Here is a 25,066-nt window from a genome sequence, read left to right on the forward strand (position 1 = left end):
TATTATAATTGTTGTGCATTTTGGGGCGGATTTTCAGAGCCCTGCTCGCCTAAATCCGCCCAAAACCGGGCGGATTTAGGCGAGCAGGGCCCTGCGCGCCGGTGAGCCTATTTTACATAGGCCTACTGGCGCGCGCAGAGCCCCGGGACTCGCGTAAGTCCCGGGGTTCTCCGAGGGGGGCGTGTCGGGGGGCGGGCCCGGTCGTCGCGGCGTTTAGGGGGCGTGTTGGCAGCGTTTTGGGGGCGGCCCGGGGGCGTGGCTACGGCCCGGGGCGGCCCGGGGGCGTGGCCGTGCCCTCCGTACCCGCCCCCAAGTCGTGTCCGGCGCGCAACAGGCCCGCTGGCGCGCGGGGATTTACTTCTCCCTCCGGGAGGCGTAAATCCCCGGAGAAAGGTAGGGGGGGGGTGTAGACAGGGCCGGGCGGGTGGGTTAGGTAGAGGAAGGGAGGGGAAGGTGAGGGGAGGGCGTTAGAGGATTCCCTCCAAGGCCGCTCCGATTTCGGAGCGGCCTTGGAGGGAACGGGGGTAGGCTGCGCGGCTCGGCGCACGCCGGCTATACAAAATCGATAGCCTTGCGCGCGCCGATCCCGGATTTCAGCGGATACGCGCGGCTACGCGCGTATCTACTGAAATCCAGCGTACTTTTGTTTGCGCCTGGAGCGCCAACAAAAGTACGCCTATTCACGGTTTTTGAAAATCTACCCCTTTATGTATTTCTTGTGCAAATAGTATGTTTCTAATGTTCTAGGACCACCAGCTCCCAGTTTGGGGCTCCAGAATTACCTGTATTAGCTGTTTTCCACTCTTATCTATGCACTGTGTTGCTCAGTTTGGGTATGAAAAATGAAAAGCTTTTATAAAATGGAATCTGTAATGCTTATGGCTGTATATAATAATATGTTTACACAGTTTATCATTCACTGTTTTTGCCTCATATGTGTAGCAGTTGTCTAGACCCTTTTGATTTATTCTGTTCTGATATATATTGCAAAAACCTTACCCCGATGTGGCGTGGCCATGTCAGGTTATGTATTTCAGTGTTTTTCCAACCCTTTCCTGGAGACACATCTAACCAGTTGGATATCCATAATGAATATGCATGAAAGATTTGCATACATTAGAAACCCAGAGTATGCAAATTTCTCTCATATATATTCATTGTGGTTATCCTGAAAACCCAACTGGCTAGCTGTGTCTCCAAGAGAGGGCTGGGAAACATTGATGTATTTTATTGATATGTTTGTACATTAATCCAATTCATTTATTTTGGATGTGTTGTATTGTTAAGTTTGTATCGTTCTTATTTATTATTAATTGAGAAACATAGAAACATAGAAACATAGAAATGACGGCAGAAGAAGACCAAACGGCCCATCCAGTCTGCCCAGCAAGCTTCACATTTTTTTCTCATACTTATCTGTTTCTCTTAGCTCTTTGGTTCTATTTCCCTTCCACCCCCACCATTAATGTAGAGAGCAGTGATGGAGCTGCAACCAAGTGAAATATCAAGCTTGATTAGTTATGGGTAGTAGGGGAAGTAACCGCCGCAATAAGCAAGCTACACCCTTGCTTATTTGTTTTACCCAGACTGTGTTGTTCAGCCCTTATTGGTTGTTTTTCTTCTCCCCTGCTGTTGAAGCAGGGAGCTATGCTGGATATGCTTGTAGTATCAGTTTTTCTTCTCCCCTGCCGTTGAAGCAGGATATGCATTGAAAGTGAAGTATCAGGCTTATTTGGTTTGGGGTAGTAACCGCCGTAACAAGCCAGCTACTCCCCGCTTTGTGAGTGCGAATCCTTTTTCTTCTCCCCTGCCGTTGAAGCAGAGAGCTATGCTGGATATGCGTGAAGTATCAGTTTTTCTTCTCCCCTGCCGTTGAAGCAGAGAGCTATGCTGGATATGCGTGAAGTATCAGTTTTTCTTCTCCCCTGCCGTTGAAGCAGAGAGCTATGCTGGATATGCGTGAAGTATCAGTTTGTCTTCTCCCCTGCCGTTGAAGCAGAGAGCTATGCTGGATATGCGTGAAGTATTTGCTATATTAAAAAGTATATATTCATTGTTATATTCATTTATTTTTTCCTTCTTTCCTGCTGGTGTTTAACTGTCATTATCCCTTTGCAGTAATTAGTCTCTCTTCTCCATATTAATTTTGTACATATTTTGACAGGAGTGAATCTCGCATACAAACCAGGGCATGTTGAGTTTCATCTTAGTCTCTCAAATTCACTGCTAATCCCCTTCAAAATACTTGCAGAGTGCCAAAGAGCTTCCTCCTGAAGTTCATAAAGTATTATATACGCACAGGCAACGTGTCTAGATGTGCCTAGAAATTCTTTTCCCTGTACGTACCCGGATCAGTCCAGACAGTGGGTTGTGTCCCCCTTCCAGCAGATGGAGTCAAAGCAAAAAACTGAAAGGACGGCCCCTAATAGGTTGGAGCGCCCTCTGTGTCCCTTCAGTATTTTTCTCTGACTCTAGCAGATGGCAGGGGACATCTATGGCTCCCCAGCATTTCTTACTATATTTTATTTTTCTTACCTTGGTAAGGATCAACTTTAAAAAAAAAAAAAAAAAAAGATTTAAATTTTCAAGTTTAACTTTGTCACTTCTCCCAGTCATTTTGGGTTTGCAGGCAGAACTTGATAGGCACACTTTCTTCTTTTCCTGTCTGTCCTTGGGGGTAAGTGTTTTTTATTTTCCTGTAATTTCTTCTTTGCAGCATTTGCCAGGGTGAATGTTGGTGGCTCCAACCTCTTCCCCCCTCAGCAGCCCGCCCTGAGAAGCCATTTTCCTCGGGCCGTTGTGAACAGAGAGGCGCCATTCCTCTGTCCAGCTCTTATAGAGCCAGCTGCTGATAACGTCGGGAGAGCAATTTCTGCATTCTCCCAGGCCGCACTCGGCGCGTTGTTCAGCCTGCGGGGAGTCGGGCCGGCTCTCCCGCAACGGCCTTTGCTCAGACTGCCTCCCCAGCGGGAAGGGTTCGTCCACCTTGGAGGGCTGTCCAATTTCGCATGCTTCTGCACGCCCGCCCTCCCTCAAGGAGGCCGGCTCCGACCCGCTCTCAAGCAGGAGCGGCGGCCATCTTGATTTCGGAGCTGCCTGCTCCTGCACCTCCCGATTTACCGGATGACTCCGGTTCCTCGCCCCCCCCCCGCCAGCCGATTCTGACACTGACAAGCCATGTCCATCATAATCCCAGCTTGGGACAGCCTAATGGGGCCCCTCCGGGGCCCTTTTCAGTGCAGTTTATTTTACTAATGCATAGTGCATATTTGGCAAGCCTCTCACAGGATCCAGCAGCTCCTCCTCTCCCAAAGATTCCCAGACTTCAAGGTATGGGAGAGGTCCCTGATATCTCTCAAGGTCCTGATCCTCTGCTTCCCTCAGAGACAGGCACCGCAGGGGGCTCACATCCCCCAGTTCCTCCAGGGGCAGGCACCGCAGGGGGCTCCTGCCCTCTGGAACTCCCTGGTCCTCGGGTGCGGGGGGTCTCCCAGCCGGCTAATCCAGACCCTTTCCTTCCCCAACACCCGGACCCAGATTTGGATGACCCTATACTGCTGCTGGAAGGGGATGACTCGCGAGTTTTAAGACTCCATGGGGCAGGCTGCAGCTCACTCATGCAATGAGCAGGACTTCATTGGATGCAACAATTACTTGGGGCTCAAGAGCTTCCTCCGGATGAAGCACAAGCAGCGGATCGCTTGGAGGTGGCTATGGCATATGGGGCGGATGCTCTCTATGATCTCCTTCGGATCCTAGCCAGAACTATGGCCTCAGCCGTCTCCGCTCATCGCCCTCTTTGGCTCCGCAATTGGTCAGCAGATTCTTCTTCCAACGCTAGACTGGGCTCTTTGTCTTTTAAAGGAAAGTTGCTTTTTGGAGACGAGCTGGAACAACTCATACAGTCCCTTGGGGAGAATAAGGTTCACAAATTACCAGAAGACCGACCTCTGGGCTCTAGGACTTTCGGTTCCACATGTTACCACTTCAGGGACCAGCGTCGTTTTCGCCAGTCCAGACCAGCCCCGCCCCACAGAGAAGTGCCTCATCCCGGTCACAGTCCAGGTCTCATTCCTTTCAGGGCCGCAGACAGTCCAGGGACAGCCCTTCCTAAGGGGCTGCTAAGTCCACGCAATGAAATCTTGCTGGCCCACTCCTCCAACCCCAGGATCGGCGGACAGCTGTCCCTCTTCTACGAGGAGTGGGTTAAGATCACCTCAGACCAATGGGTCCTGGATATCATAAAGCACGGTTACGCGTTAGAATTTGCTCGACATCTAAGAGACCAATTTGTCTTTTCCCCATGTGGTCCGCTGAAAAAGCAGGCTATAGAACGGCGCATGCTGACCCGACTCCTGGACTTGGGGGCCATCATCCCAGTACCCTTGTCGGAACTAGGGTCAGGCCACTATTCCATCTATTTCGTGGTTCCCAAAAAGGAAGGAGACTTCCGTCCTATCCTCGACCTCAAGATGGTCAACAAAGCTCTCAAGATTCCACATTTCAGGATGGAAATCTTACGCTCCGTAATAGCAGCGGTTCACGAAGGAGAGTTTTTAGCTTCCCTAGACTTAAGGGAAGCTTATCTACATATTCCTATTCCTCAGTCTCATCAGCGTTTCCTTCGCTTCAAGATTCTGGGACAACATTTTCAATTCCAGGCTCTTCCGTTCGGGCTAGTGATGGCTCCATGGACGTTCACCAAGGTAATGGTGGTGGTGGCAGCAGCTCTACGAAAGGAAGGGATTCTAGTTCATCCTTCCCTGGACGACTGGCTCATCCAGGCGAAGTCCCGGAGTCTGTGTCAGCTGGCGGTGCAGCGAGTTCTACATCTTCTACGCTCCCTCGGTTGGGTCGTCAACCTCCACAAGAGTCACCTCTCTCCTTCACAAACAATAGATTTCCTGGGGGCACATTTCAACATCACACAGGGGAAGGTCTTCCTCCATCGGGATCGAGCACTTTCTCTCCTCTCTCAACTGCGCCGCTTCAGGACTCTCTCTCCGCCCACTGCCTGGGACTACCTCCAACTGCTGGCTCCATGGCGTCAACCATAGACTTAGTGCCGTGAGCCTTTGCCCATATGCGGCCGCTCCAGCAGGTGTTACTCTCGCGCTGGAAACCTGTGTCACAGGAGTTTCATACCCCTCTCCCACTAGCAAATTCAACCAGACACAGCCTGCTCTGGTGGCTCAACCTGGATCACCTACTGAAAGGAGTGGACCTGAAAACCCCTCAGTGGATAATAGTCACCACGGACACCAGTCTCTCCGGCTGGGGAACAGTCTGCGGATTACAGTCTACACAGGGACAATGGTCACCCATCCAGGCGACCTGGCCCATCAATCATCTGGAGACCAGGGCGGCCCATCTGGCACTCATTCATTTCCTTCCCTTACTCCAGGGGCGTGCAGTGCGAATTCTCTCTGACAATGCGACGACTGTGGCATACATCAACCGGCAAGGCGGCACGAGAAGTCACCACGTCTCCCAAGAGGCCGACAAGTTGATGATATGGGCAGAAGCTCACCTCTCCCGGCTAGCAGCTTCTCACATCGCAGGAGTAGACAATGTTCAAGCAGATTTCCTCAGTCGCCAGCACTTATATCCGGGAGAGTGGGAGCTCTCCGAAGAAGCAATGCAACTTCTGGTGCTAAGATGGGGAATGCCCCATCTAGATCTGATGGCCACTCAATGGAATGCGAAGGCAGCACGCTTCTTCATAAGAAAATGCCATACTGGGTCAGACCAAGGGTCCATCAAGCCCAGCATCCTGTTTCCAACAGTGGCCAATCCAGGCCATAAGAACCTGGCAAGTACCCAAAAACTAAGTCTATTCCATGTAACCATTGCTAATGGCAGTGGCTATTCTCTACGTGAACTTAATAGCAGGTAATGGACTTCTCCTCCAAGATAAGTCGCAGGAGAGAGCACGGCGCAGAAGGTATAGATGCCCTGGTCCTTCCATGGCTTCGGAATCTTTTGCTGTATGTGTTCCCACTGTGGCCTCTGGTGGGGAAGGTTCTCCGACGGATAGAACTTCATCACGGTCCAGTAATCCTGGTAGCTCTGGAGTGGGCTCGCAGGCCGTGGTTTGCAGATCTGATCAACCTCGCAGTGGATGGTCCTCTACGGCTGGGACATCTTCCGAACCTCCTCCGTCAAGGACCAGTATTTTTCGACCGGGTAGATCACTTTTGTCTTGCGGCATGGCTTTTGAACGGCTCCGGTTGAGACGGCGGGGATATCCGGATGTGGTTATTTCCACCCTTCTTCAGGCTCGAAAACCATCTACGTCTATTGCTTATGTGAGGGTGTGGAAGGTGTTTGAAACTTGGTGTTTCTCCCTCCGGGTCTCCCCACGCCATGCCTCCATCTCCAACATTCTCGCTTTCCTACAGCAAGGGTTGGAGAAGGGGCTGGTGTACAACTCCTTAAAGGTCCAGGTAGCGGCTCTCGGAGCCTTCGGGCCTCACTCTCATGGCCTTCGCCTCTCGGCACATCCTGACACTATTTGATTTTTGCAAGGGGTGAAACATGTGCGGCCTCCGCTCCGTTTGTCATGTCCGTCTTGGAATCTCAATTTGGTTCTTCGGATCATTTACCATTTCCCAATTTTCAATCCTATTTTGTGCAATCACCGCATTTAAAAAATGTTTTGAAACACCACACTTCCTTTGGCGAACCGGTACTTTTTTACCATCTGCAGCAACTCTGCCGTTGCTTTAGCTCTCTCAATTATTAACAACATTAAGTCTAGAGAGCCCTTTTTAAGAATTTGGTTCCACTTGTTCAGAAAATTTTCATGTTCTGTGTACAGCTTAGGTTCTTTAGTTATTCTTAAACCACGTGGAATCCTTTGAGCTCAACAATATTCTATCAAAGAACCAACAGGTCGATACAGTACAGTGCACTCCAGTGGAGCACACTGTTAGCCGGCATTTGGATGCGCGTTTTTGATGCGCTAGCTTTACCCCTTATTCAGTAAGGGGTAATAGCGCGTCCAAAACGCGTGTCCAACCCCCCTGAACCTAATAGCGCCCGCAACATGCAAATGCCCTATTAGGTATTCCCGCGCAATTCAGTAAGTAAAATGTGCAGCCACGCACAGCTATGCTAGACTAAAAACAACCCTGAGCTGGTTTACATGGTAACACAAGAAGAGAAGCAAAGGGTCTCCAGCGAGGGAGGTGAGCTCATGGAAACAGGCACACCAGGCACACCAGGCACACAGGCCTAAGCAAAACAAAGATGGAGTCTTTAGCCACATGATGATCTTGGCAACTTCATTTGAGACTTTGAATCGCCCAGAGAATAAACAATTGTTCTTCCCTATCAGACTGCTGTCTGCACATCACAATGTGCTAGGACACCCTGGACACAGGAACTCTGAACATGTCCTTGGTGAGTATCTAGCCATGAAACCAGCTATAAAATGGGTATTATTCAGCAAATGTCCACTGATGAACTTCGTTACCTGCAGTGAGAATATTCATATTCATCTGGACTCAGACAATGTCATTTGTATTCCAACAATCCTGTGTCTATAGATGGTGGTGACATCCAGGATTTTATTCTCCAGAGTTTAAAGACTGCTTTTTTTTTTTTTCCAGAATGTTAACTGTTGCAGTTCATGATACCTATGAACTAGCAATGAGTTTCATGCGCAGCATAACTGCTCCATTAAATTTGGAGAAGCTGCTTTATTCCCTGAAAGAACCTTGGCAAGCCAAGGACTTCTTTACCCTGTTCCTGCTGTCATATCTCACAGAGATGTCTGTAAGACCTTTGGGTTCTGTTTTCCTGTCATTTGCCTGCTAGGGTTTTGCTGGATTTTTCCCCATGCATGCTGCTGAGACAGGTCCTGGATTTCTGCAGGAATGTGATTCGCCAATGGCTAAGGGTGAGAGAAAACTGGTTTAATTACCTTATAGCTGGGCTAATTAGTTTGGCATTGCATAACTGACAAGTGCAAGTTGACTTGGAGATAACACATGAGTTTATGCTTTATTTCTTAACAATAATCTGCTCTGTAAATTTTAGAAACTTAAAAAAAGAAGAAAATGCCTGTACCGTATTAAATCTTGTATACTTATGCTACCACAATAAAACTGATTTGATTACCTCACAAAAGTGTAAGTGCTGCTCTCTTAAAACTAATGAATTTGTATCATCAGATTATCAGTTAAATCTTTTGATCACCTGTAGCCTTATCTATCCTACAGGAGGGTTTACCTGATTTCCACAAGGAAACAGAAAAGGCTCAAACTTGCATATACACGTTTCACCTGACACTAGATCACAGCTTTCTATTTTATTATTGGTTCAGGAGCAATAGATCACCACATCACTATAGTCAAAAATAATTCTATGAAAACACCAGTCAAAGCTCTGATAAGAGTTAGGAGAACCTGAGTTAAATCTTTTGATCACCTGTAGCCTTATCTATCCTACAGGAGTAGTTAAATCACAAGCAGATTGTGATAAATTGCAGGAAGACCTTGTGAGACTGGAAAATCGGGCATCCAAATGGCAGATGAAATTTAATGTGGATAAGTGCAAGGTGATGCATATAGGGAAAAATAACCCATGCTATAGTTACACAATGTTAGGTTCCATATTAGGAGCTACAACCCAAGAAAGAGATCTAGGTGTCATAGTGGATAACACATTGAAATTGTCTGTTCAGTGTGCTGTGGCAGTCAAAAAAGCAAACAATGTTGGGAATTATTAGAAAGGGAATGGTGAATAAAACGGAAAATATCATAATGCCTCTGTATATGATGCATGTGTTGGTCCTTCCACCCCACAACTCGCTGAGATGTGCGGCTTATTCCTAGTCTGCTCTTCTAACCCCTGGCACTGACAGGAAGGTCCCTTTAAACTTGCGCCGACACAAACTAGGAATAAGCCTCACATCTCAGCGAGTTTTCCATTCAAGAATAAGCCGCACATTTCAATAATCCACAGCACACAAGCATACTGTACCCCTGAGGAAGGAAGAACTCCGAAACCCTGCAGCGTCGGGTGTCCAGACAGTGTGCGATTAAATCCGGCTTGAAAGGGAACTAGAAACAGGACTTCAAATACAACGCGATTGCATTCGCGGACCTGTAAGGAACCCTCTCTACACTCAAAATCATCGCGGCAAACAGCAGAACTTCGCGGCAAAGTTGTCTTTTGAGATAGCTGTTTTTACAGCACTCAATCACTCACCGTCAAGCTAAGTATCACTTTTAAATAAGTTACTTAAGTGATCAGCTTTACAAATAACAGAGAGAGAGACATAAAAGGCCCTAAGCAACCAATGATTAAATCTCAGCACAAAGAAGCATAAGCTCTTATAGGTTACCAGACATATATGCTGGAACCCTGTGCACTATGATGGTTGCTGGGCCATTATTACAGTAAATTTGACCTTAATAAGTCCCATCATCTGTGAGAAATTCTTTTATATGTATATATTATTTTGCTTTTTCTCACGTCAAAAGTTTTTTTTTCCTGATTTTGTATTCTGACATGTGACAGGCTAGGTCTAGGGATATCTCAGTCCTACTAAGGGCATTCAAAACAGCAAAAGCCACATAAAGACTGTAGGTAAGGGGATTGGACATATGTAAAAGGGGCCTAAACCCCCCCCCCCCCTTGCTCTTACATAGAGATTTTACTGATTTGCATATATTAAAAGGTGCACACAGACACCTTCACAGCAATAGTGAAAACATGCAGCGACATACCCCCCTGCCAGTCTCAGCCCCTACCAGCACCTAACTACATAGGATGTTGCCATACTGAGTCAGACTGAGGATCCATCAAACCCAGCATCCTATTTCCAACAGCGGCCAATCCAGGTTACAAGTACTTGGCAAGTACCCAAACATTAACTAGATCCCATACTACTAACTCCAATAATAGCAGTGGATATGCCCTAAGTCAACTTGATTAATAGTAGTTTATGGACTTTTCCAGGAACTTATCAAAACTTTTTTTAAACTCAGCTACACTAACTTCCCTAACCACATCTTCCAGCAACAAATTCCAGAGCTTAATTGTGCGTTGAGTAAAAATAATTTTCCCCAATTTGTTTTAAATGTGCTACTTCCTAACTTCATGGTGTGCCCCTTAAGTTGTTCTATTATCAGAAGGATTAAATAACTGATTCACATTTATCTATTAAAGTCTTCTCATGATTTTATAGACCTGTATCATATCACTCCTCAACTGTCTTTTCGCCAAGCTATACAACCCTAACCTCTTTAGCCTTTTCTCATAGGGGAGCTGTTCCATCCCCTTTATCATTTTGGTCACCCTTCTCCAGTGCAGCTATATCTTTTTATGAGATGCGACAACCAGAAATGCAGACAGTACTCAAGGTGCAGACTCACCATGGAGAGATACAGAGGCATTATGACATTTTCCATTTTATTCATCATCCCCTTCCTAATTCCTAATATTGTTTGCTTTTTTGACTGCTGCAACACACTGAGCTGATGATTTTGACGTGCACAGAATAGCTATGTGGCAGTGTTAGAGCCACTGTGTGTTAGAGTTTCAGGGGGACATATTTCACCCCACCCCCCAGGAACAGCATAACAACAGAATCAATAGACTAACAAAGGGAAGAGAAGACAGAAGAACAGAGAAATATACTGCTCCTCTGAGTTCTCTTGCAGAAAGGAATTTGTCACGTAAGGGTTGATTTATATTGTTTTATTGTTATTCCTACTACCTATATATGTATCATTTTTTATCGTATTAATATCATAAATGAGCTGTATAATAAACCAAGGAACAATTTGTGTCCCTGAAGGGTGAGTATGGTGTAATTGTGGCCCATTCAGTTATCCCCTAAACTTCCTTGTCTGATAGTGAACCCCTATAAAGTCAGTAGGTCCTTTTCATACCCGAGAAACCAGCAAAACCCAATAATATGCACCCCTCAGAGGAATCCACCACCACCAGACTGGCCGTTACCACCACCCTGGATGGTGCCTCCCCAGGCTGGAGTCCCACTGGCCCCTGGGCTGTGCCACCTAATCCTCCACCACCACCCATTCTGCATCAACCTCCTCTTCTGCTACCACCAGCAAGAGATGCTCCCCTCTCTTCAAGGGCACAGGTGGCTGGGGAGGGCCCTTCTTCCCGGCTGCCTTGGAGTCCTGCTGGCCCCTGCTGTAACAATGACAGGGCCACTGCTTCCAGATCCTGGGCCCTTGGAGGGCAGCGTTAGTTGTGACAGAACCCTGTAGAGGAGGAACACAAGACTTGGGCAGGCCGAGGCACTAGAACTCCCCCTCCCCCTCATAAAAGAGGCCACCCAAGGCTGACCAGGAAAAATTAAATGTATGTATTAACACATTTCCAGTACCATGCCCTTCCAGCACCCAGTATAGCCCTGTAGGTCCCAGGTCTCCCCATCTGTTCCAGTTACCTCCCCGTATGGCCCAGTCTATCCCAGGTACACTGACTCCTACCCTCCTTTATGACCCTGTCTAGCCCAGTGATGCCGCTGTATGAACCAAGTGTATCCTAGTCTGGCTCTGGTACATTCCTTCCCACCCCCTAGCCTGCTCCTGTATCTACTCACCCAGAGAAATCAAGCTGCCAAATACTGAGTCAAAATCAAAATGAAAGCATGCACTTGTGTGTGTAAATGAATAGTAGCAAATGTATATGCATATTTATGATGATCTACACACATACACTACTTTTGCGTTGATTCGGGTAGTGCCTGCAAGTTGCAGCACTCACCCCCAATGCTGCTCACTCTCAGCGCAGCTGGAAGCCGCTGGAGTCAGCCTCCCATGCCGGCTTGTCTCTCCTGCCCAGCACGGCAGGAATGCTGCTGGACCCAGCATCCCTCACCACCACGAATTGGCTTCCCCTTAGATGCACACTCACATGCAGTTCCCAGCCATAAAGGGTCGACGGTGGTAAAGTCCCCGTGGCACCCTCTGATGACATCAGACGGCCCTTCCTCTCTAAGGGCTCCAGCCAGCTCACCAGTGCCTCAGCAACGGCTCTCCTGCCTTGCAATGCATGTTGCCAGCGTTCCCGAGATCCTGGAACTTCAGCCTGGCTTCTCCTGTTTTGCCTTGTGTTCTTCAATCTTGCCTTGCCTCATCCAGGCACATCCTTGCTTTGTCCTGCCTTCCTTGTCTTATTCAGCTTCCTTCATCCAGCCTTGTCTTGGTCATCTCATCTAATGTGTCTTTTCCTCCTTTGGCCTGACTCTCTGGATCTTGACTTTCTGCCAGGACCTGACCACATCTTTTCACAGCTTGCCCCGACCTTGGCCTGTCTTTGAAACTGCCTGTCCTAACCTCAGTGTGCTACTGGACTCTTGCTCTTGCCACTGCCCTAAAGATCCCGCCTAATACTTGCCGGCCGCCAGAACCTAAGGGCTCAACCTGCAGGGGAAGTGGCTGGTATAGGTGAAACTCCAACTTGTCCCACTACAGGACCTATTTGCCAGTGGCCAGCATAGGCCTCGTTGGTTCGCCTACGAGGCTATGTCAACTGCGCTCCAGCTCACACCAACCTTTACATTTTGAAATACATCACTGCATGCGTATGGGCAAACCCCACCCTGCCACACCTCTTTTTTTGTGCATTTACCTTCGTTTGTATATGCACATATACACACATATGCGACTATTAAAAATACGCATTACGAGCGCTTGTGCCAAATACCTGCATACCTCTTTGAAAAGTCACCCCAAAGTGTTTAAAATAAAAGGAATAGTTGAGACAAGAATAACATCAAAATTATTCTATAATAAAATTACAGCTTAAAAAATGGACAATAACAAGTTCACTTCTCAGGTTCTTATCCATATTGCATTTAATCAGATCATGTTTAAGGCTTAGTGGCAAGACACAGCATATTTTGTTGCTAGAATTGTTGCTCCTGCTTTTTTTGTAGTAGAAGATAAATTTGCAGCACTTTAGGAATAAAGATTACATTTTGTATTTTTTCTTAATGTATTTTTAGATATTTTATGCTTATATTATTTTACTTATATTCTGGTAATGATTTGGGTCTACTTTGGGTGAGGAAGGCAGAATAGAAAAATGAATGTTACGTTCTCCCAGGCGTTTTTCCTGTTCATTCTTTTGGAAGAAGTGTTTCATTCTTTATCAGTTTGGAAAAAGTACATCTCTGCTATTTTTGTACTTTATACAGTACAGGAGGAAAAGCATTTCTTTTTCTCTAGTATTGCACTGCAGGCAGGTTCTGGCTTTTTATTTATTTATTTAAAATATTTCTTGACCGCCTATCACCATTTCTAGGCGGGTCACACAGGAAAATGTAAATAATCATGAAGACAATCATGCATAAAATGATAAAAGAAAAACAAAACAAAACAGACATTGCATCTAAAAGTCAACCTCAGCAACAGGTAGCAATCATCCACATTAATTTTGGTCTCACTGCTCATCAATCTCTCTTTTCTCCTCCATTTCTTCTTTTGTGGTCATTTTTTTAGTATTTGGAAGGACTGAGTGGTGGCTTGCATATGCAATCAATATTAGGTAATCTGCTAGCAGGTTGTACGTATGTAGGGAGCTGTAGCTGTTATAATTAGCGAGGTTTGGGTGGACCCTTGGACACTGTGGCAGCTGACCACGTCCACAGGCAGAAGTCCCATGAAGGGCCACAGGTCAGGCTCAGCTTAGGACACACAAACACAGAGATTGATCTTTTATTAGACAATGTGATGAAGCCACCAGAGGGGGCAGTGGTGAGCAGCAGAAGTAGCCCGGCTGGGCTAGTATCCCTCAGGCGCTGGAACAGTGACTCCTCCGGTAGCAGTGCTGTAGTGGAAAGAACTGAGAATAATGAATACAGTGGAATATGCACAAGCCCCAGTATGGAGAACCCCAGGATAGGGAGAGCAGGCCCTTGAGGAGTGAGTACCTGATCCCCGAGAGCTGAGAGGCTTGAAGGTGATGTACTCACACAGCGGTTCCACGTAGATGGCACCAGGGCTGGAATGGAGGCAGGCCCTCGAGGAGCGAGTACCTGGTTCCAGGGAACGGCTCTGAGGTGAAGATGGTAGTACTCACTGATGTTGAAGATAGCGAATCCTTCCAGGCAGAAGAGAAGGTAGGAGCAGGCAGCGAGTCAGGGATATGGGCCCTTGAGGAGCGAATACCGGTTTCCTGATAGCGACCCGAAAAGCAAGTGAGGCCTCAGAGGAGCGTGTACCCTGTTAGCATTAAGAGTCCAATGGAAATTGGAGAGGCAGAATAGCTGGGTACTGAGAGCGAATCCCATCCGTAAGAGATCCCTTGCTAACTCAAAGGCTAGCAAACAATGGAGGCTTTAAATATCCAGGCATCGTGACGTCATCACAGGGGGACACCCCTGAGGGTCGCGCCAAGTAGGAAATAAGAGTGAGGGCCGCGCAGTGCGCGCACCCTAAAGGTACCAGCGGAACATGGCGGGAGGCAGCGCCCAAGCTGGTCCGGGAACGCCAGAGAGGGTGGCAAGCAGATGCCACGGCAGCCAGGCGACCATCCACAGCAAGAGGAGGTGCAAAGAAAGAAAGGTAGGCGGAGTGAAGCCGTCGGGCAGCAATGGTCGCAACAGTAGCACTCCAGTCTGTTCGTTTTTCAATTTGCACCTCACAAGAGGAAGGTGTACTGTGTTCTAGGGCAGTAGTGCTCAACCTTTCAAGACTACCATACCTCTTTCAAGCATTTTAAATGTCTTGTGCAACTGTACGGTCACAAAAATGAAAAATTCACAGGAACTACTACAGCCTCTTTTGCAAAAACGTGTGTGAACTGTTAACACATCAAAGCAGGCCTCACTTTATTTTCAGCGGGGCCTATTCACTAATGCAGTACATTTTGCTTCCGAAAGGATTACAGAGTGCCACTTTGTCCATTACAGATTGCATTAAACTGATAGAATATCTAAACAAATGTTTTATTCAATAGAGATACAACACATTGAATGGCTTTGACAACGTTCTGTATCTAAACAGAGGAACTCATACAAAAGTAGGGTACTGAGAAAAAAAAAAAAAAAAAGAGTTGTGCCTTCCTTTCGAAACATAAAGCTACCTGAAAAGATTGGGGGTACATTTGTTTCTCTACTTTAGGCAAATTATCCAGTGTGCAGAACACTGAAGACTTGCGACACTTGTGGAATGATATCACATATCTGAACTGAATAATAGTTTTCAGGATGAGGCCTATGATATGATGAAGGCTTCTGCTGCTTGCCTACCAAGAGCCAAGGACTTTGGCCAAAGCAAAAGTCTCGTTTCCATTCACTTTGTATGGCATTGCAGTAGAAGCAGCTGAATTTATTGTGCTTGTTTAGCAACTACAGCACAAAGTAGCCAGGGGCCACCGTTATCCGTCCTGAAGGACTGGACACCTGCAAGATGGACAATTTTCCCTGACGTCAATGCCATTTTAAGAGCACTAATCACACTACCAATCACAACTTGCACTAATCACAATCACAACTTTTCCCATAACAAACTGGGTCAAAACAGGAACAAGCCATCTCCATAATCTGTCACTTTTGTCATTTGAGAGGGGACTAGAGGATGGTAGCATTATTACCATATTCAACATCAAAACACAATGCCTCATTCTTTAATAGCTTAGGAAATGATGAGGCCGGATGGCTTTCTTCAGTTATCTACCCCGTTATTCTCCCCACGCTGCTAAGGATATATCCCAGCTGCCAGCCACAGAGCGAGACCATTTGCAGACTTCCTGTTTATCCAGGACAGTCTTTTTTTTTTTTTATTCTTCCTTTGTAAAGAAAAGGGGAGGAACAATGTCAGGAGGCCCTGGCCTCGATCCAGCAAATGTCAGCAGCAGAGGCAAACTAAGAAACTAAACAACTGAGCCACAGGAAAGGAAATGAAGCTTACAAAAGGACCTGTTTTACTAATACAGACTAATAAGGCATATATCATGAAAAGTTAGAGGGATTTGTGCTCAGTTATGGTAAATATTTTGGTATAATATTCCACGGGGTTTTAAAACACCTCGCAGGACACGTTGGTGGGTGCTGAGATATTTGTCTTTATAGCAGACTAGCAGTTGGTTATGCATAAGTTATGGGATACTGCCGCTTGTGACATTTTTAAATATAACTGAAAGGTGTCCATAACTAAATATATGCATTAGTATTTGTAAGTGCTTGAAGTCACTGAGCTTAAAAGTATGACAGTTGAAGCAGATTATTTAGAAATCTATTGTCAGTTGCATGCTGAAGTATTTTATCAATAAGAGTATAATTACCATGGCTCAGACCTGTATGTTTAATGCCCATCCATGTTAACCGTGGGCCCAGCCAAAAAAAAATCAGTTCTGGCTACTCCCCGGTTCCTCCCTTTGTTCTATTCTCCCTTTTGAGAAATGTAAAGATGGATGTCCACAACTGAGAAAGAAGTCTTGACAGTAAAAGATTAACATTTTACTCCTTATGCTAATGACAAAGCATCAAAGCAGCACGCTGTCCAGCCCAGAAAGCAGGGTACACAGACTCCACAAAAGATGCCTGAAATTTGTGCACCAGGACCAACCTGTCCCTCTGGATGTTGTAGAAAGCCAGAATACCTGCAGAATAATCCAGGAACACCCCTAGAACTGAGCTCTTCAGGGACCCCGCAGAGACAAAAATTCCATTGTGCCAAGCTCTGCAGGTCTTTCCATCAACTATCAAGCACCAGGAACAGTCATTCTTCCCAAGGAAGCAACTCCTGCCACCCCCTTTCTTAATGATGCTTCCATAAGTCAGGCCAACGCCCACCTTGGGAAAGCTGAACTTCACCTCCCAATAGAGCTGGCCATTGCGGAAACTCTCCACACACATAACCTGCCCCTTGGCCTCAAATCTCTCGGGAAGGCTGGGGCATTGCACGCAACCTGGAGAGATGTTGCTGGCGATCTTGAGGTCATCAGCGATACGAAGATATTCTTGGGCCGTCCTGGTGTCCAGAGTGAGGCTCACGAGATCTCAAAAAGAAATTAATTCAGGAAATAATTAACTAAGATATAATAAATATCCATTTCATCACCAATTGTATTTCATTCATATTGTCAATTTTGCGTCATTACTGATTTCAGTTCGTATGTATTAATTTAGCTTACTGTGTTGCACATTAATAAAAACTTAAATAACAAAAAAATAAATAAAATCAAGTTTAATTAAACTCCACAATGTACATCTTTTAGTACAAATACCATATAAATCAACATAAAGATTAATTTTGACCAATTTTTCACCCGTTCACTATTCCCTCTCCCCTTCCCTACCCTACCCCTCTACCTTTTGATCATTCAACACTTCTTATAGAACCGAAACACATTGTCTTTCCAAGGAGTACAAAAATAAAAACTAAGACAACAAAGAATAAAGATCAACTACTTTATGCATCATTAACAATAAACCTCAAGTCTATGTATTACTATACTAAAGACTATTTTCACAAAATACGGCATCTAGTTTAATCGCAGTGAGTTTATTTAGGTAATAAACAGAGAATAATCTTCGTCGGACCTCCACCCTTCCTGGGCATGACTCCTGTTTCCAAGCAGCGGCGATTACCATTCGTATCGCTAAGATGATCTGAGTAGCCAAGATCTGTTGATGCTTGTTAAGGTCCGCCATAGGGATATGCCAGTTGAGAGCATTTAAGATCTTTGGTCATCTGCTTCTCAATCATTTCAGAAAATATACCTAAAACCATATCCCATAACCCAGCTACTTCCAGACAGGACCTCCAGATATGTAGCATCGAACCCTCATTTGCCACATTTTCGCCAGCATAAACTAGAAACATGCAGGTATATTTTATGCAATCTCGAGGGAGTGAGATACCATCGGTATAGAAACTTGTAACCATTTTCCATGAGGGCTGCTGAAATAGAACTACGCTTAATGGAAACATAACATAGCTCCCAATCCTCTTCCTCTAAGGTTTCCCCTATATCTGCTTCCCAGGCTGCAATGTGAGGAGGTTTATTTATCTCTTTGCCTAACAAATACGAGTATATCTTGGATATCAATTTTGGACGCTTATTCGTTGAAAAGCAAAGTCCCTCAAATAAGGATTTTTCTGTTTGTAACTGCTGCTTTATGGGTATGGTATTTATATAGGGGTAGATTTTACAAATTTGCGCACACGCGTACTTTTGTTCGCACACCAGGCACAAACAAGAGTACGCAGGATTTTAATAGATACGAGTGTAGCCGCACGAATCTGTTAAAATCCGGGATCGGCGCACGCAAGGCTGTGCAAAATCAGCAGCCTGCGCGCGCCGATCCGCCCAGCCTGCCTCCGTTCCCTCCGAGGCCGCTCCGAAATCAGAGCGGCCTCGGAGGAAACTTTCCTTCCACGCCCCCGCACCTTCCCCTCCCTTCCCCTACCTAACCCACCCCCCCAGCCCTACCTAAACCCCCCCTACCTTTGTTGCACAAGTTACGCCTGCCTGAGGCAGGCGTAACTTGCGTGCGCCGGCCGCCGGCGCACGATTCCCAGGCCCAGGAGCCGTTTCGGAGGCCTTGGCCCAGCCCCCAAATGACGTGCCGTCATTTGGGGGCTGGGCCAAGGCCCCCTTTTGAAAATCTGGCCCATAGCGGGTAAGCTGCAAGTATGCATAAATATCAGTCGAAGGGACATGAAATTTATCTTGAAGCTGTTGGAACTGTATTATTTGACCCTGTTCCCACAACTCCCCACTTCTTGCAAGCCCAGAGCATGCCAGTGGGAAAATCTACCTGAAGTTAACCCTGAAGGAAATCCTAGATTGTGCAGAGAGGAGTCCCTACAGAAAAGATTCGGGTGCCTGTAAGTAACTTTTTACACCTATACCATAGTTTGATGATGAGAGAGGAGGATGGTGATATACTATCTGCAAGAGATCTTTGACGGCGAGGTAACCATAGCTGGCCAGCTAAATAGATATTACTGGCTATACTCTGTTCGATAACCACAAATTGTTTCGCACCTATTTCCACATGCCAGTCCACTATCACTTTTAATTGGTCCACAAAATAATATTTGCGAATGTCAGGTACTCCAAGGCCCCTTGCACCTTAACTTGATACAAATCCCGTCACGAAATCCGTGGGCGGCCTCCTTTTCCATATAAAATCAAAAACATGTTTTTGAATTTGCTTCAGGTACGCAGCAGTTAATTCTATGGGTAAAGTTTGAAAAAGGTAGAGAAATCGCGGTAAGATGTTCATTTTTATGGTTGCTATCCTTCCCATCCAGAAAAGGTTATAATTATGCCATATATCTAAATCTAAAGTGATTTTATTTACTAAGGGTTTATAATTTAAGTGAAATAAATCTGCCCTGTTACTACTCAAATTTACCCCTAAGTATCGAATAGCTTTACTAACCCACTTAAAAGGGGAAATTGTCCTGCATTTGCTTTTGAATTGTGCTGTGGAGCCAAATTAGCATTATTTCTAATGGAGAAATTACTTACCTGATAATTTCGTTTTCCTTAGTGTAGACAGATGGACTCAGGACCAATGGGTATAGTGTGCTCCTGAAAGCAGTTGGAGACGGAGTCGGATTTCAATCTGACGTCCGCACTACATATACCCGTGCAGGAAGCTCTGCTCTTCATTATTCTCCTTGAAAATAAATAGTGGATATATGTGTGTTTGGATAACTTAATTAACTTGGTTAACTTGATTAACTTGAACTAGTTGACGTGAACTGGCGCTGGAGACCGCCAGTGTCGTCAACCGAGAAACACTGACACCCAGTAGCTATGGGTGTCTTAACTAGGGGTAAGTCTGGCTTACCCGTGCTTGTCTTGCTCTCAGGGATTGTTACCAGAGGTTTCCGTATTTTGAGGCAGCCGTGGGTGGGATACTGAGTCCATCTGTCTACACTAAGGAAAACGAAATTATCAGGTAAGTAATTTCTCCATTTCCTAGCATGTAGCAGATGGACTCAGGACCAATGGGATGTACAAAAGCTACTCCCGAACTGGGTGGGAGGCTGCCTGTGGCCCACTAGTACTGCCCTTGTGAATGCTGTGTCCTCCCTGGCCTGAACATCCAGGCGGTAGAACCTCGAGAAGGTGTGAATGGAGGACCACGTCGCCACCCGACAGATCTCGGCGGGTGACAGCATCTTGGTTCCTGCCCAGGACACTGCCTGGGTCCTTGTGGAATGGGCCTTGACTTGTAGAGGTGGAGGCTTGCCTGCCTCTACGTAGGCTGCCTTGATTACTTCTTTGATCCAGCGGGATATGGTTGCCCGTGAGGTTGCTTCCCCTTGTTTCTTCCTGCTGTGAAGGACGAATAGGTGGCCCATCTTTCGTACGGATTCCGATCTTTCCAGGTAGCGGACTAGGAGTCTGCAGACGTTAAGATGGCGTAGGCAGCGTGAGTCTTCCGAGTCCTTATGCTCATCTGGAGATGGCAGCGAGATGGTTTGGTTTAGATGGAAGTGAGAAACCACCTTTGGAAGGAAAGAGGGGACAGTGCATAGCTGTATGGATCCCGGTGTGAATCTGAGGAACGGTTCCTGACAGGATAGTGCTTGAAGTTCGGAGATGCGACGGGCTGAGCATATTGCCACTAGGAATACAGTCTTCAAGGTCAGGAGCCATAGTGACAGACCGTGTGAAGGTGTGAAGGAAGCTCCCACTAGGAAGTCGAGTACTAGATTGAGATTCCATAGAGTTACCGGCCACTTTAGTGGTGGTCGGATTTGCTTGACCCCTCAGGAAGCGGGAGATGACTGGATGGGAAGATAGACTGATGCTGTCCACTTTGAAGAAGGCCAGTGCAGCCAGTTGAACCTTGATGGAGTTGAGAGACAACCCCTTCTTCAGGCCATCTTGCAGGAATTCCAGGATCATGGGAATTTTGACTGTCCGCGGCAGGATGTCGCGGTCTTCACACCAGGCTTCGAATATTCTCCATATTCGTATATAAGTTAAAGATGTGGAAAACTTCCGTGCTCGGAGCAGGGTGTCAATTACTGCCCTTGAGTATCCACTCTTCTTCAGACGAGTCCTCGCAATGGCCAGACCATAAGAGAGAATAGAGTTGGGTCTTTGTGGAGAATTGGTCCTTGCTGGAGCAGGTCCCTGTGTGGAGGTAGACACAGGGGGTTCCCCGCCAGAAGTCTTCGCATGTCTGCGTACCACGGCCTTCTTGGCCAGTCCGGGGCCACTAGAAGTACTAGCCCCCTGTGGTGTTCTATCTTGCGGATGATCCCGCCCAGTAGTGGCCATGGCGGAAAGGCGTACAGCAGGTCTTTCTGTGGCCAGGTTTGGATGAGGGCGTCTATCCCCTGGGATTGAGGGTCTCGTCTGCGACTGAAGTTAGGAACGGACGTTAGACCAGTTTGCGAGAAGATCCATGGTTGGGGTTCCCCAGCGGTCTATTATCAACTGGAAGGCTGTGGTTGACAGCCTCCATTCCCCTGGGTCTAGACTTTCTCTGCCGAGGTAATCCGCAGTGACGTTGTCTTTTCCCGCGATGTGGGCGACCAAGATCCCTTGCAGGTTTGCTTCCGCCCACGTCATTAGGGGGTCTATTTCCAGGGACACCTGTTGGCTTCTGGTTCCTCCCTGGCAGTTGATGTAGGCCACTGTTGTGGCGTTGTCCGACATGACTCTGACAGCTTCTCCCCGGAGTCTGTGACTGAATCGTAGGCAGGCTAGTCTGACTGCCAGGGCTTCCAGTCGGTTGATGTTCCATCCCGACTCTTCCTTGTCCCATTGCCCCTGGGCCATCATTTCCTGACAGTGGGCTCCCCACCCTCGTAGGCTCACATCCATAGTGAGCAAGATCCAGGTCGGTGGGGATAGCCTTACTCCCTTGATCAGATGGTCGTCTTGTAGCCACCATAGGAGCTGGGTCCATACCTCCGCCGGCAACTGGAGGTGGACGGTGTAGTCCTGGGACATCAGGTTCCATCGTGACAGTAGGGAATGTTGTAGTGGTCACATGTGGGCCGTTGCCTATGGTACGACTTCTAGGATTAATGTCATGAGTCCGAGGACTTGGAGGTAGTCCCATACCGTGGGGTGAGCATCTTTCAACAGTTTTCTCAACTGGTCTATCAATTTCCTTTTCCTTGTAAGGGGAAGGACGACCTTGTCCTGTTGGTTGTCGAACCGGACTCCCAGGCATTCTAGAGATTGGGAGGGCTGCAGACAGCTCTTGGTTGTGTTTTTGACCCACCCAAGGTTTTGCAGTAGGTTCTTGACTCTGGAGGTCGCCTGATGACTTTCTTCTGGAGATTTTGCTCTGATCAGCCAATCGTTCAGGTACGGGTGTACGAGGATTCCTTCTTTCCTCAGTGTCGCCCCACTACAACCATTATTTTGGTGAACGTCTGAGGGGCAGTAACTAGTCCGAAGGGACTAGGTCCAGGATCGCGAAGCATAGAAAGCACTGATGGTCGTGATGGACCGGGATGTGGAGATAGGCTTCTGACAGATCCAGGTCAGAAATTCTCCCGGCTGTACTGCCCTTATGACTGAGCTTAGGGTTTCCATGCGGACGTGTGGTACCCTCAGGAAGCGGTTGATGGACTTGAGGTCCAGGATGGGCCGGAACGTTCCCTCTTTCTTGGGGACGATAAAATAGATGGAATAGTGTCCAGTATTTTGTTGGTGCGTGGGCACAGGTGTTATAGACTTTAGAGCGAGTAATTTTGTCAGTGTGGTTTCCACTGCCGTCCTCTTGGAGAGGGAGTGGGACAGGGATTTCAAAAATTTGTCTGAGGGATGCTGTGGAAGTCCAGTTAGTATCCCCCTCGAATCATGGTTAGGACCCACTTGTCCGATGTTATCTCGACCTATCTTTGGTAGAATAGGGCAAGCCTGCCCCCTATGGCTTCTTCCTGTGGATGGGTCTGTTCATTCTCATTGTGGGGTGCGGCTGGGGCCTGGACCTGAGCCGGCTCCCCTCTTGTTTTGTCTGCTTCGAAAGGACTGGCCCCTGCCCAAGGGGAGAGGTGCTTGGTATGTGTTTTTGTACGGTCTAAAATGTTGGGATCCTTTGTCCTTGGCTGTTCGGGGAGAGGGGCATTGGTTTCTTTTGTTCCTGTCCTCCGGTAGCAGAGGTACTGGGGATTCGTCCCATTTGTCGGCTAACTTCTCCAGTTCGCTTCCGAACAGAAGGGCTCCTTTAAAAGACATTCTCGTGAGTTTCGTCTTGGAAGTCGCGTCGGCTGACCAACTTTGGAGCCAGAGTTGCCTTCTGGCTGCCACTATGGATGAGACACTCCTGGCTGAGGTGCGCACCAGGTCGGAGGTCGCATCCGTGAGGAAAGATATCGCCGGTTCTAATGTTTCAATGGCTGTGGTCGCGTCCCTGGAAAGCGACAAGCAGGCATGTGTCACCATGGCGCAGCAGGCAGCGATCTGCAGGGACATAGCTGCAACATCAAATGACTGTTTAAGGATGGATTCTTGACGTCTGTCCTGGGCATCTTTGAGTGCAGCTCCTCTGACTGGGATGGTAATGCGCTTTGAGACAGCGCAGACCATGGCGTCCACATAAAACTCTCAATTTTTGTTAATATGCAGCTTTGGAGACATGCATTATAAAGTGGCTGCCATCGGAAAAAAAAAAAAGAAACAAATAGAAAAGAAAAAAACCCAAAACTTCAACAAAACCTTTTCGGCAACTAAATGTTTTAAAATAAAATTTAATGGGCCTTTTTGCCCAAGGTTACTGCCCAAATTTGTCTATCAAAATAATTGCATCTTTGCTTTAGACGAAGGTGACATCCTCACTCAATTCTGAGAGAGTCAATAAGGTCTCAAAAAAATAGCAAAAAACTATTGGAAAAAGTCACGTTTCTGAGGCTTTTGATGACACGGAGCCTCTAGAATTTCTGCATAACAGTCTTCTTCCTGCCAGCACTCTTTGCCATCTGGGTGTATCCTTTGGTGGTTCGTATATGGAGGATTTAGGACCTGATAGCTGTGATAGTTGGATTCCAGCAACTTAAGAATTTGCTCCACTTCATCCTGCGTTTTTATTCACAAAGAGATCCCTTTGATACTGAAAGCCAGTCTGCAAGGGAAGAGCCATTTGTATTTTATGCCTTCTCTCCTTAAAGCTTCTGTTACCATCTGAAAGTTTTTCCTCTTCTGAAGTGTCGAAGGTGCTAAGTCAACATAAATCGTGACTTTGTGGTCCTGCCACTATCGAGCACTCTTTACTTGCTACTTGAAGAATTTTTTCTTTCAGAGGAAAACTGCTGTAGCAATCTATAATGTCTCTGGGGAGGTTATTACACTTCGGGCCCAATGATCTATGAGCCCTTTCGATTTGAATTTCTTCCATATGAACATCCTCTTTATCTTTTAACTGCATGGCTTTGCTAATTTGTTGAACCACCAATACTGTTGTGTCCATCGCTGCCCGACGCCCTCACTCCGCCCTCTCTACCTCTGTGGCGGCTCCCTCCGGGTCTGATGGACTGTTAGCTGCTGTGGCCTCTTCTTGCCGTCTCTCTCTGGCATCCCCGGACCGGCACGATGCTGTGGATCTACCATGTTCCTGATGACGTATGGCGTGCTCTGATTAATGTACCAGCAAGGGTGAGAACCTCGGGGGCGTCCCCCGGAGATGACATCATCCGCTTCCAATATATAAGGATCGAGTTAGCAAGGGTTTCGCTACCTAAGCTACTCTGCCTCCTCAGACTTACCAGGGGTACCTGCTCCTCGGGGGCCTCGCTCTCTTTTCTTTATTTCAGATTGCCAATAGGAACCGGTACTCGCTCCTCGAGGGCCCATGTTCCTGAACACTCTAAAGATTCTCTACTGCCTGGAAGCTATCGCTGATGCAGACATTTGTGAGTTATCTTTATTTCAGATTGCCAGTAGGAACCGGTACTTGCTCCTCGAGGGCCTATGTTCCTGAACACTCTGAAGATTCTCTACTGCCTGGAAGTTATCGCAGATACAGACAATTGTGAGTTACCATCACTCTCTCAGAGTTTTCCCTGGAACCAGGTACTCGCTCCTTGAGGGCCTAATCCTTTCCAGCTACTGAGCTTCCTAAAGACCTTATGTGAGTGTGGTCCTC

General features: G+C 46.9%; 1 protein-coding gene across 1 annotated transcript in view; it reads right to left on the bottom strand.

Annotated features, from left to right (window-relative positions):
- Positions 1-14,456: 14,456 nt before the first annotated feature.
- LOC115090871 (E3 ubiquitin/ISG15 ligase TRIM25-like) overlaps positions 14,457-25,066 on the bottom strand; it is a 34,203-nt gene continuing 23,593 nt past the window's right edge. The window contains exon 6 of the mRNA XM_029600477.1: positions 14,457-16,992. Within this exon, the coding sequence (XP_029456337.1) occupies positions 16,463-16,992 (530 nt within the window). The 3' untranslated portion in view covers positions 14,457-16,462. The remainder of the gene's footprint in view (positions 16,993-25,066) is intronic.

The sequence above is a fragment of the Rhinatrema bivittatum genome, chromosome 4, assembly GCF_901001135.1.
Source record: "Rhinatrema bivittatum chromosome 4, aRhiBiv1.1, whole genome shotgun sequence".
Lineage (NCBI taxonomy): Eukaryota > Metazoa > Chordata > Amphibia > Gymnophiona > Rhinatrematidae > Rhinatrema > Rhinatrema bivittatum.